Raw genomic sequence first — 14,403 nt, 5'->3', positions numbered from 1 at the left:
GAGTTTTTGTATACAAAAAGACTTACCTGGTCTTCCAAACACGGTTTCGGTATCATCGTTTCATCGCTATTTTCTGGTAATACGTGTAACAAAATATCCACTTTGACTTTAGTTTGGGTTTTGCTTTGTCCTTGTTTATTTTTGCGCCCCGGAATAATCTCTTGGACCTTTTTGAAGTTAACCACAGCGCCCCAATCGTATTCATCTTCAGTCGATTTTATCTACGAGTTAACCATTATTTATTTATTTGGTGTATGACTGTTTGATACATCCTCCTAATTCCTTGAGCCCTTGTCAGGGCTAGGGGTGACATGCAAGTGACATGCAAGAATGTTGTTTCACTTACCTTTAAAAGTCTACCAGGTTGAAGAAACGGCAACAAATATTGCGAGCTTGTGAGATATGTCCTAAACTTGACACCCAACAGGTCTAACTCTGTTCTAATTACGTGATAAGACTGTATTCGCTCTTCATCTTTGATTTCAAGCGAATTGAAAAGTTCTAATTTTTCGTTATAATCTAAAAAAATAAACAACACATGAATCAATACTGCTTCCAGATTCTTCGACGGTAAAATGGACCGTCCACGACTAGAAGCATCGCTAGTGTGTAGTTAAAAGTTTACTAGTTAAGTGATCTGGGGGATCACTAGACTGGAACCCGGGAAACTCCTTTGATGAAGACTCCAGAGAGGAAGTCGAAAGCTCGACTTCGCAAAATTGGACATGGATCAATCCAAAGACTGAGTAATTTTGATATTGATGGTTCTAATACTATAGTATATTTGTTCTAATAGTATATAATATATATGTTAATAAAAAACTTCTACAGAAGTAAAAACTTCAAGTTGTATACTGATATAAAATCGTTTATTAAAAACTTCATAAAATGTCGCGCAAAACGTTTTCGTTCTAATTCAGAACATCTTCAGTGCCTAGAATGAAGTATTTCCACGTTAGATTAAGGCAAAATAGTTAAAATTGTGACTGTTAATGAGAAAGCATGTGGAGAATACTTACATTCTGCTAAGTAGTTGAAACTAGCACACTAATTAAAGTGGTGATATCATAATATATGGTTTACATGTTAAATTTAATAAAAATATGGTGAATACCAGTCGATGTTAAAAGATTAAAAAGTACATGCTTAAAGAGCAACATGCTTCCCTGCTCGAAAAACTAGGTACTTGCCAGTTCAATGGGCACAGACCAACTGATAAAATAGGAAATGCACTTTCAATATGACATGACAAGATAAGATAAAGTCAATTTTTGGTTAAGAACTTCAAAAAGTGTAGTTTTTAGTTCGGATTTTAATTAAAATGTAATGGTTGTTAATAACTGAAAATGTAATTAAAATTGTTTAAAAAATTAGAATCTATTGTAAAGTCTAAATTAGCAACTCTCTATTCCAAAAAAAAGCTTTTGGATTGTAGGATTTAAGGTTGGTATAATATATGGTTAAAAGTGTGACGTCATCGGTTGTAAAATAATAAGGTGAAAGTTTAATTTAGTATAATAAAATGAGATATATTATACTACATAGTAAACAATTAATGACCTGACGTGGAAGGATTGGATGGTAAACAAAGCAAACTTCTAATTTTATATGTTTTAAAGATATGTACTATTGGTTGCCTAAAAATATGGGAAGTGTTTAGATTTAGCTGCATACTGTTGTAATGATTAAGTCTGTCTGTAAATAATGGAGAGGATACAAATAAAAATATTGATACAAATCAGGAAGTGAATGAAAATGTTAAAGAAATAATTTTAAATAATAAAATGAATAAAATTATGTAATGGAATTAATAACGAAAAGGGGGAAATAAAATATGTGGCAGCAAAATCTAATTGAACTTTAGCTTGTTTTCGATGGAATAAAATAATTCAAGGAAATATACCATGATAGGCTTCTAAACGAAGTGGTTATTGTATGAATGAATAATAGTAAGAAAGTTAACTAATATAGGTCTAAGTGTGTGTTAATGTCAATATGTAATGGAGAATCTAAATTTACCGAGATATCGAGCTATGAGTTTGGATTTTGTAATTGGTAGTGAAGTAAACAAACTGAACCAAGTGTGTGTGAACCAACAATTTTAATTACATTTTCAAACAGTTATTAGCAACCATTACATTTTAATTAAAATCCGAACTAAAAACTACACTTTTTAAAGTTCTTAACCAAAAATTGACTTTATCTTATCTTGTCATGACACTCTCTGCCATCTCATATTGAAAGTACATTTCCTATTTTATCAGTTGGTCTGTGTCCATTGAACTGGCAAGTACCTAGTTTTTCGAGCAGGGAAGCATGTTGCCCTTTAAGCATGTACTGATTTTAATCTTTTAACATCGACTGGTATTCACCATATTTTTATTAAATCTAACATGTAAACCATATGTCCTGGAATAAGAGAGATAAAGATTTTCATAAGTATTACAATAGGTAGAAAATATCCAATATCGAACTGGGTCAAGATTGTGTAATATCGACTAACATTTACCTTGATTGTTTATTTAAATATTTAGTGTACGAATCTTTGAGCCACGGGTGCTGAATAAGCAACCCGTGTATTTGTAAAAATAACATAGTTCGATTGTCAAATAATACAATGAAAAGATTAGAATAAACTTGGTGTTCGTCGAGGTAAGATGTTTCATTCTCCCTTAACTACTTAACATTGAAAAGAACCTGAAGATTAGAACCACTTTAGTTACCAGGAGTCCACATATATTACATGGCGGTCCAGAAGGTCTTTGTTAAGTAGTTATTGTACTTAGTTAAGTGTAAATTTTAAGAAGAAGTTAATTAAGAAATAAGAAGATGGAAAATAAAAGAAAAATTAAAATAAGGGAAACTTAAGTTAGAAAAAGTTAAGTAAATCTAAACGAAAACAATGGGAGCGACGAGAAACTGGAAGAAAAAAAGAAAATTGGGGTAAAGTATCTATCCCCCATAGATATTATTAGCTGATAGATGGAATTTGCGATGCCCACCAGACTAGACATTGGAGACACGTCGACATGGACGAAAATTGGGAATTCTGGAACCATGGAACCAGCCGACGCGGCGTCAGGAGGACGCACATCCACGAAATGGACAGTGGTGGACAAGGACAAAAGTACGTGATGTGTGAGTAATTTGACTATATTGTATTTATTGCTTTAATATTTCTCATATATTGCATATAGCCTAACATAAGAATAATTTTTATTTTGGAATCCAATAATTATTATTAAATTAGGTCATCAATTAAATTTTCGAGTTTTTACTAAGTACATATATAAATATATTCAATAATTTAGATTTAGATGGTTTTTGATCAACTACATTGATACTTGATATTAAGTTTTATTGTTAACGAAAATAAAATGTTATTTTGCAATTCTTTTAATAGAAAGAATGCAACTATTTGATGATACTATGATACGTAAAAATAATGATTTAATTTTCAATTTTTTTTTTCTATCAAGCAAAATATGCCATTTAAAGATTTTTATTTGTGCGAAGGTATATTTATATTTACATATTTTCAAATGTTGACGTTATTTGACCGTGAAAACACGGATAAAGAAATACTATGATAAGGAATTTTGCTGACAGAAGATATATACACGATTTAAAACTATGAATTGTATTATTATACACTAGAAAAAGGTGTAGAAACAGTTTTATAATAAAACAAGATACCTATTGAGAGTATAATCGAAAGAATTATTATTTGGATTATTTATAAGAAAAGGAAAGAAAATATTTTTAAGAAGTTGGAACAAAATGGAAAATCCAATATAATGGACAAGAATAATTTCGACGGAATATTGAGTTCCCGAATAAACTCAAGGATTAAGAAGCAAGATTTAGAGATTTTTTATTTACCGATGATATGACAAAGAAATAAAACCTAGAAAGGAAAAATATAGCAAAGAAACTATGAAAAATTATGTAAGACTGAAATGATCGACAATTGAAATGATTTTAAATGAATCCATTTTATAATTACAAAGAATATTATCCCATACAGTGACTAACGAAGATTCAAACAGCATTCATAGATGCAATCGGAATAAACTATGAATATTTTGACAAAACGAAAATTTAAGGACAAGTTAGTAAGATGTTATAAAAAAAAAATGAAATACTGAATGACATAAAAGTTATTGATAAAATAATGAAGTACATATCTAAGGAGACATTATTTTGAGACATATGTATATTATATATAAATATACTTTAAGTTTTTATATTAGAAATATATTTAAATATTTGAATGAATAATATAATTTATGTAAGGCTTTATAACAGGTATAACTAGAGAAATAGAGAAAAGACTATTGTGTTGTGACGGTATAATATAAAGTGACTAATTGCGCGAATAAGAGAAAAAACTATTATTTAGTAGATAGCACCAACTCATATTATTTATTTAGCGTATATTTACAAGTTTTCGTTCCTAATCCTTTTTAAGTAAATATTTTATGGGTCCGCGGCCCAGACACAGAAACATTAGGATTAATTATATTTTTAGCCCAGAGACAGATTTAATAGTAGGATTTAAATTTTTTAGCCCAGAACCAGACTTAGGTATTAGGTAGAACCAGTATTAGGTATTCAGCGATGGTAGCTGAGCATTTCTGGTGAATTTTTTAACAGAATATAGTCTATTTTTATTACCACTTTCTTTCGAATTTTTTCATTAATGAATACTGAAGTTTTTAGATACCGATAACAATCCTTTTTGTTTTGATTTAGTTTCAAAAATTTTTAGATTTCGATTTTTTAATATCGGTCGAATTTTAGTACAAATATGATGTTTAATGTTTTATGATAAATTATTGAGATAACTGATTTTTTTTTTAATATATTAAAAGCATAATTAATTTAAGACAATCTAGACAAACCAAAAAAAAAAACACACTCTTGTCAAGAAAAAGGTACAAAATGAAGATCAGAAGATTTTAGCATACCCAGTTTTTGTTTTGAAGTAATCCTATTCTCAACTAAGGGGGAGCACTAGGTTCAGACAGGAATTTAGGGATGCGAGAAGTAGAAAAAGATTTTTTAAGCGCACAACTATCCATTTTGTCTTTTTGGAACTAACCTTCTCACGACTAAGGACGTGCAAAAGGACCGGAAGCAAAGTCAAGGGTATAAAGTTGCGGAAAAATACCCACCAAGTAGGTAAGGGTTAGAAAATGAAGAATTTTTAAAGTAAATGATATATAAATATATAATTATGAAAAATGATATGAATATGTATGAAGGAAGATATTATATGCAATATGAAGTAAATGATAACAAAGAAGAAATATGAATAAGAAGAAGATTTATGTTTAATAGTACACTATGAAGAAAGTACTAAGTATAAAGAAAATAAAGAAAAATATTATTAGTGTGAAGTAGGTACCTGACAAGAAGAAAAAGAAAAAGTAGAAGAAGAAGTAGAAGAAAAAAGAGAGAATTTTTAAAAGAAGAATATATAAAAATTTGAGAACATCAAAAGAATTGTCTTATAAAAGTCTAGTAACAGAATAAGAATTAGGAGAGTAAATTAAATTTTAAGAGTTTTAAGCTGTAATTTCTTTTTAAATTTTTGAGTCAAAGTATAGTATAAAATATAATTTCTGAGTGTAGAATTTCGCGAGTAATAAGAAAAGGAATTATGTAAGAATAGACAATATTTTACATTATCGAAGTTTGTGTTTGTAAATTATGTATATGTATTTATGTTTAGGTTTAATTTTTCAAGGTAATGTTTGTGTTTTATTGGCGTATAGGAGTGAAAGTGTAAAATAAGCAAACTTGTACATAGTTTCACTTTCATTTGGATAGGTCAGTATAATAATATGACACAATTTTGACGAAGTATAAAAAATATATTTGTTAGTAAACACACCGTAAAAGTTATCCTTATACCAATTAAGATTTTTTTTAATTTCGTAAATCAGATAATAAAAAAAATCTTAAAGAGAGGAAGGATGGTGTCCTGGAATAAGAGAGATAAAGATTTTCATAAGTATTACAATAGGTAGAAAATATCCAATATCGAACTGGGTCAAGATTGTGTAATATCGACTAACATTTACCTTGATTGTTTATTTAAATATTTAGTGTACGAATCTTTGAGCCACGGGTGCTGAATAAGCAACCCGTGTATTTGTAAAAATAACATAGTTCGATTGTCAAATAATACAATGAAAAGATTAGAATAAACTTGGTGTTCGTCGAGGTAAGATGTTTCATTCTCCCTTAACTACTTAACATTGAAAAGAACCTGAAGATTAGAACCACTTTAGTTACCAGGAGTTCCACGTATATTACACATATATTATGATGTCACCACTTTAATTAGTGTGCTAGTTTCCACTACTTAGCAGAATGTAAGTATTCTCCACATGTTTTCTCATCCACAGTCACAATTTTAACTTTTTTACCTTAATCTAACGTGGAAATACTTCATTCTATGCACTGAAGATGCTCTGAACTAGAACGAAAACGTTTTGCACGATATTTTATGAAGTTTTTTTACACAACTATTGGAATTTTTCCATTGACTTTATATATGTTAATCTTTGAATAATACAAATATTACATACCATCATAATATCCGGGTATTGCAGCTTGATTCTGAAACTGGAAGAACGATCGCTCCAACATATACTCAGGATTGATTTCTTCGACCCTTAGCAAGTTCAGTACCATATTGTAAGTCAAATGGAAGGCGGAGTTGATGGGGTCCGGCAAACCTTTAACTATGTTCCTACCGGCTGCCGGAGGCACTTTCTCGTCCACCATCAATATTACGATACCTTAAAGATTTTAAGAGTTACTATTATGTCATAAGTAACGTGATTTAGTCACCTTTATCGTCCAGGCCTCTTCTTCCTGCCCTTCCAGACATTTGGATGTATTCTCCAGAAGTAATCTAATGACAAGCGAAGGTAAATACAGGTGAAAGATATTTTCTAATTATGTACTGTGTTTATCTCAACTTGTCATTGGTTGGAAATAACCAATGACAAGCTGCGACAAATAAAGTATACGTAATAAAAACACGTTACAAACCGAACTATTACTATAAAAAACTTATATACACTCAGATGCAAAAAAACGCAACGGAGAAAATTTTGGTCAAATTCAAAGTATTTCAGTTTTTTTATTTTTAGCCCTATTTTGATGATTTTCTTAGCACGCTGTGTAAAACTTTATAAATTTTAATGTGGTCTAATGAGTGTTTTAATAAAATTTTGTAGCACACTGTGTAAAACTTTTTAAATTTTAATGTGGTCTAATGAGTGTTTTAATAAAATTTTCTAATTATACGGGGTTAATCGAAAGGTGGTTATTTATCCTAACTTTGAAACATCCTGTGGAATCATTCCGTTAGTGGATTTTCGTTAAACCTTGTTTTTCGGTTGCAACCACGTCTTATAAGTATTATGTTCTTTGTTTCATGTGAAAATATGGATTGGTTTCTTTTTAGGAGCGAAATGACTTTGCCACCCACAATTTACGACTTTTCTTTCCTATTATTACCAATATCTTTTATATTAATTTGTAATATTATGACGATGGGGCTTTGGTGACTGATATCGAAGGAATGTCATATCGACATCCCAGAAGCGCTGTATTTAAATAATGATTAAAAGCAAGGACATGATCTTGGTTTTAATGAACAAAGATAACAATAACAAAACATAAAAAAAACAACTTAAATGTCACTTAACCTAAGTACGAAAATAACAAATAAAAACTACTAAAAAATAACTTAATACTTTGTATTGCCTCCCCAAGCCTCTATAACTGCCTGTACACGTCAGCTCATGTTGTCTATGAGGTTGCGAATATCATCTTGCTGGATGTTTTGTCATTCCTCTTCTAGAGCCAAGCGAAGTTCGTTAATTGAGGCTGGTGCGACTTTGCGACCACTAATATTTCTAACAAGCATGTTCCAAACGTGCTCTATTGGGTTCAGATCTGGCGAACACGCTGGTCAGTTCATTTTATTAATACCAACTTCCTCTAAATATTGTGTGACACAGATTGCACAGTGGGGTCGCGCATTATCTTGCATTAATAGAAAATCATCGCCGATATATTGATAAAAGGGTACTACGGGATTCGCTAAAATTTCCTCAATATACCGGTGTGCAGTCAACGAACCCTCAATAAATACCAATTCAGTGTGCGCCTCTCGGGATATTCCTGCCCGTACCATCACCGAACCCCCTCCATGGCTAACGCGGGGACTGAAAGCGCACTCCGCAAATCTCTCTCCAGTTCGACGCCATACTCGTTCTCTCCCATCTGATGAGTGAAGACAGTATCTCGACTCATCCGTAAAAAGAACAATTTTGTACACACTTGAATGAATGAAGGAAGTGAAGAAAAGTATATTAAAGTGTGTAAATATATTTAATTTCCTTAGCTAAGCGCTTTCGACAAAAATGTCATCATCAGAGCTAATGGACAAAGTATAAAAAAGTACCAATACTTGGAGTTGTGTGTGTGTGCATCATATTTTGAAATTTTGTCTGCTGTGATTGAAAATAAAAACACCGGATGATGAAAATGGATTTAATCAAAATTGATTTTTATCAATATCCTTAAGGAAGGCGCAGACCAGGAAGGCCTAGAAGAAATTGGAGAGAAGGAGTTGATAGAGAAATCAGGGACAGAGAACTCGAGGACGATCTATGGAATGACAGAACGAAATGGCGATTGGAAGTCGGAAGACGTCGAAGAACGTTGTAAACCGATGTTATATATGATTTTTATCAATCATCACAGCAGACAAAATTTTAAAATATGATGCACACACACAACTCTAAGTAGTGGTACTTTTTTATACTTTGACCATTAGCTCTGAAGATGACATTTTTGTCGAAAGCGCTTAGCTAAGGAAATTAAATATATTTACACACTTTAATATACTTTTCTTCTTCCTTCAAAAAGAACATTGCTCCATTGTCCTAAATTCCAATGTAAATGTTCCCTGGAAAATTGTAGTCTAGCCACTCTGTACCGTGGAAGTAATTTGGGCCCAGTTGCTGGTCTGCAACTTTGCAAACCAAATTCATGTAATCGTCGACGAACTGTAAATACACTTACATTATTGCCTCGAACCTCTTGAAGCTGATTTCTTGTTGGCACCGCTGTTAAATGACGATCCCGCAAAGCGTTGACTCGTATAAAACGATCATCTAAAGCGGTAGTTTTGCGCTTTCTGCCACTTCCCGCTTGTTTGTTCCAGTTCGTATAAAACGTTCCACTACCCTTTGTATGGTAGAGCGATGAGTGTGTTTGTAGTGTTCTAGCCACATATGCATAATTTCGCCCATCTTTCACCAGAGCAACGGCTTTCGCACAATCTTAGACACTAAGAACCATGATCAATCACAGGTAAACAAAATGTAAGTGTCAATATGACATAACGATAACAGTCACCTCGTCGTATTACAAAATAACTCCAAAATAATCATAATTAAAAAAGTCCTAAATTGTGGGTGGCAAATTTATTTGGCTCTAAAAAATGAAGCAATGCACATTTTGACATGAAACAAAAAACACAATGCTTAGGAGACATGGTTGCAACCGAAAACTAACGTTTTGCGAAAATTTGAATTATTCCACAGGGTATTTCAAAGTTAGGATAAAAAAACCACGTTTTAATTAACCCCGTACCACAGCATAATAAAGTAGACCAGCAAGGACACTCCCCGATGCCGCCTTTGAAGTTGAAAAGTACAGAGTCGCCATTTTTCGCGTAGTACATCTCAGTGGGGATGTGATGTGTTCGTTCATCAATGTTGCCGATGTCACTATATGAAATTATATTAAGCCAAATCAGATTTTGCCAAAAATTATGTTAAAATTTTTGATCTTGGTAGTTTCTAAGGGTAATAAAAATACATTAAGAAAAAAGTTATTTTATTCAACTTGTTAATTCAAAAATACTTGTAACAAAATTATATGTAATATATTACTATAATAAAACTATATCTGGAACGCTTTCAAATAAAATTTCCTCATTCTCATCTTGTAAAAATAAAGACTTTATGTGATTAAAATAGTTTAACATTTTTTGTCTGTTTGAAAGAAGTAACATTCTTTTACTTCTTCACTTTTGCTAACACTAATTTAATATTTGCTCACAGATCGCTTTTAAACGTCGACAGACAACGATATCTAAGAAAACGTGATTTTTTTTATTTCTGCATTGCTGCAGTATCAGTTTTTGCACTAACTTTATTACCCGTAAGAGATTATTTTTGAATATTTTCTGGAATTTCTGCAAAAGATTAACAATATAATCGCCGTTCATCGTCAATATTTTGTGTTACGTCCCAATTATTGACATAATTTCCACAGGCATACGTATAAAATTATGTTAAAAAATATTTATTATCAGAATGTCATAAAAGTTAAGTAAATCTGAAAATTATGTACAAATCGGCAACACTATCGATTTTCTATACTGTCTGGTACTACGCGAAAAATGGCCGAAGATCTGCGCAGTAATGCGTTTACTGCTGTTGCGTTTTATATGCTGTGCCCGCACAATAACTCACAATATAAAATTTTATCAAAAAACTGACTACACCAAATTAAAATTTATAAATTTATACAGTGTGCTAAAAAAATGATCAAAATAGGGCTAAAAATAAAAAAATTGAAATACATACTTTGGATTTGACCAAAATGTTCTCCGTTGCGTCTTTTTGCATCTGATTGTAGTATACTACGAGGGCCATTCGTTACCTCTTCGTAAAAGGTTACCTATGCCACTGAGAAAGTGCGACGTGCTGGGATCAACTATCCCTCTCTCTCATCCCATCACTTTTGCCTCGGTGCATTGCTCAATGTCGGCCTAGCAGCCTTCGAAGGTGGAGGTCCCGGTCGTTGTTACTTTTTTTTATGGATGACTCTCGTATAATGAAAAATAGCGATATGAAAACAGTTCATCAACAAGAAAACTTACCCATCTGTACTCACTGCCATCAAATTTCCTCATTCCAGTAAACAACACAGTTCTTGCAGGCATATTTAAACCCATAGCGAACGTTTCTGTGGCAAATAGCGCTTTTATGAGCCCCTCGCCGAATAAAATCTCGATGGTTTCCTTCAAAATCGGCAACAAACCACCGTGATGGATGCCTATTCCTCTTCTTAACAACGGCAGAAGGTTCTCGACTTGTGGTAGTTGTTTATCGTCGTCTGATAATACGTCCATGGCATTGTTGAAGACTTCATCGACGAGTTGTTTTTCTGCAGCTGCAATTTTGTTTTATATATTACTATAATATATTGTTTTAAGCAACTAATTTTGATAAGCACAACCCCCAACCTGGAGGACCAGAATTTTCTGTCTGGGTTTATTCCCGTAGTCGAGCAGTTCCAGTTTTCAGGCGCCGGAGACTCGCCTCTCGTCTGCTACATAACGCACACCCATTGTACGCCATGTACCCTAACCATGTGCATTTCTCTAACTGGTACAAAATCAAACGATACAGGAATATTGAGGAAGTAGAGATAAGGGATGAAAGAGACGACGAAGAAAACGCTCACACGTACAAGGAACTTACTGAGGCACTGAATAGATTGACACTAGAAAAAGCGTAGGACCGAATGAAATTAATAATGAATTAATAAAAAATAGTGGAGAAGAACTGACACATCGGATTCACAAATATATGAAAGTCAGAAAATATGCCTATGGAGTAGAGAAAGGGTCCTATAATAACGATATACGAAAAAGTAGACCCAAGGGATACCAGTAACTACAGAGGAATCATGCTACTGAACACCACATACAAATAATGACAAGCATCTTGAGAAATAGAATAGATAAATACAGCGCGAGAGAGAGAGAGAGAGAGAGAGAGAGAGAGAGAGAGAGAGAGAAAGAAACATATAAAGAAAAAAAATTGAGAGGGATATTGAGAGGATGGATTGTGAAAAAGCAAACAACTGAAATAGATACTGAGAGATATACAAGGAAAAGGGAGAGATATAAGAAGAAAGATAAAGAAAATGAGGAATGGGAAGAGAAAATAATAGAGAGATAGCTAGGAACGAGAGACACATAAAGAGAAAGAAATTGAGAGGGAGGGATTGTGAAAAGATAGATATACAGAGAGAAAGTAAGGTGAATGAAGGAGAGGGAGAAATATTGACGGACAGAGAAAGGTCAGAGAGGAAAGAGAGATGGGATGGGGAGAGGTATAAGGGAAAAAGAGAGACAGAAAGAACTGGGGGTAGAGACATAAGGAGTGATCTTGAGACAGAGGTAAAGAGAAAAAGGAATGGAAAGAGGTGAAACTGTGAAAAGGCAAACAGGCAAAGAGAGAGAGAGAGACAGAGTAATGGTTATACAGAGAGAAAGGAGAGAGTGGGAGAGAAGGAGAGAGGGAAAAATATTGACGGAGACATAAGGGTGAGGAAGGAAAGAGAGATGGGATCGCGAGGGATATAAGGAGAAAGAGGGATGGAGAGAAAGAAAATAGTGAGATAAAGACACATAAAAGCTTGAAACAGAGACAGATATAAAGAAGAAAACACTAAGAGGAATGGAGATAAAATTGTGAAAAAGCAAACAAGCAAAGATAAAGTGACGGTTATACAGAGAAAGAAAGGACAGAATGATTAGTGAGTGGAAATTAAGGAGAGAAATGGGAGAAAGGAGAGATATGAGTAGAAACAAAGAGGGAGGAAGGAAGAGCAGTGGGAAGAGGAAATAAGATGGGAAAGGGACGAAGCTTGAACAAGAGACAGATATAAAGACAAAAAGAACTTGAGAGGGTGCAGAGAAGACAAATTGTGAAAAAGCAAAAAAGTGAAACAGAAGAATGACAGATACACAGAGAGAGCAAGTAAGAGAGCAGGAGAGAGAAGAGGTGAGGAAAAAGGCGAGATTGGAAGTGAAGGGATATAAGGAGAAAGATGGATGAAAAGAGAAAGGTATGGTGGAAAGAGAAAGAGGGAGGGAGCTTGAAAAAGAGATAGATATAATGAGAAAGAAACAGAGAGGGATGGAGGAGGAATTGTGAAAAAGCAAGTAAGCAAAGAGAGTGACAAATATACAGAGAAAAAGGAGGGAATGGAATGAGGGTGTGAGTGAAAGAGAGAGGGAGAAAGATTGACGAAGAGAGGTAGAGCATAAAAGAATAAACAAGTCATTAAAATTGCTTAGGCGATTTACCTGGATGTAAAGATAAAACATTTTAAATGAAGTATGTGTGTAAATGACTAATCAATTTATTTTACTATTTATATAATATACAGGGTGTAACAAAAATGCAGGTCATAAATTAAATCACATATTCTGGGACCAAAAATAGATCTATTGAACCTAAGTTTAGGACAAATGTGCACATAAAAAAGTTACAGCCCTTTAAAATTACAAAATGAAAATTGATTTTTTTCAATATGTATATCGAAAATTAGTAGATATTTTTTATTAAAAATGGACATGCGGCATTCTTTTGGCAGGAATATCTTACCCCCCTAAATTTTTGTGTACGTTCCAATTAAATTATTATTATGGTATTTTCTGGTACTAGTCTGATACTATTTCTAGTATTATTATGGTACTTCTTTTCATGAGCATTTTTCAGTGCGTCACAAATGATAGAAAAAAAAGGTAAGTCCGTGATAATATACATTTTAGTGACATGACATTTTAGTTAAATCTGACAGTTGTCACATTTTATTTGCAATTTGGCATAAAAACAAATCAATATTGTTTATGCATTTATAAAATTGTATTTTCTTTGATTTGTATAGTCTTATAAATTGTAGAGATTATATTCGTAGATATATTATATAATTCCTAAATATTTTTTTTTCGATTATAGCGCCATCTATTGACAACTAGAATAAATGTTATAAATGTCACCGATGAAATGTAATAACCGACGTGCGTTTTTTTCTGTCACATGCAATTTAGTGCGTTAGAAAGAAATCGAAAAACTGACTGTAGAGTCAGATGAGACGTCATGTTCAATGAGAAAAAGCATACCAGTAGTTAAACACAATGTTTTTAAAACTTTTTTGCCTCTTAGTATTTTTTCGATAAGCCACCTTTTATCGAGATGTGGCTTCTTTTTTAATATGTTTCATCAAAATGTACCTAAAAATGTAAATTATAAATAAATTTTCATATTATTACCAGGTCTCTATGTGGTAATCAGGATAAAAACTGGCTTATCGAAAAAGTACTAAGAGGCAAAAACGTTGTAACAACATTGTGTTTAACTAGTGGTACCACAATAATAATTTAATTGGAACGTACACAAAAGTTTGGGGGGTTTAAGGGAACAAAACCCCCATAAAATTTTTATGGGGTGAACAAATGTCAATACAATTTTTTTAAGATGTTCCTGCTATAAGAATGCCACA

The 14,403-nt window shown here is 32.7% G+C and overlaps 1 protein-coding gene across 1 annotated transcript in view; it reads right to left on the bottom strand.

Annotated features, from left to right (window-relative positions):
• LOC126883121 (exosome RNA helicase MTR4) overlaps window positions 1-14,403 on the bottom strand; it is a 79,469-nt gene that overhangs the window by 38,970 nt on the left and 26,096 nt on the right. The window contains exons 7-11 of the mRNA XM_050648365.1: window positions 10,985-11,277; window positions 6,865-6,928; window positions 6,600-6,812; window positions 347-519; window positions 27-221 (exon numbers count right to left, since the gene is read on the bottom strand). Of these exons, the coding sequence (XP_050504322.1) occupies window positions 27-221; window positions 347-519; window positions 6,600-6,812; window positions 6,865-6,928; window positions 10,985-11,277 (938 nt within the window). The remainder of the gene's footprint in view (window positions 1-26; window positions 222-346; window positions 520-6,599; window positions 6,813-6,864; window positions 6,929-10,984; window positions 11,278-14,403) is intronic.

This window comes from Diabrotica virgifera, chromosome 4 (genome assembly GCF_917563875.1).
Source record: "Diabrotica virgifera virgifera chromosome 4, PGI_DIABVI_V3a".
Classification (NCBI taxonomy): domain Eukaryota; kingdom Metazoa; phylum Arthropoda; class Insecta; order Coleoptera; family Chrysomelidae; genus Diabrotica; species Diabrotica virgifera.
This window is presented reverse-complemented; position numbering and strand designations above follow the sequence as displayed.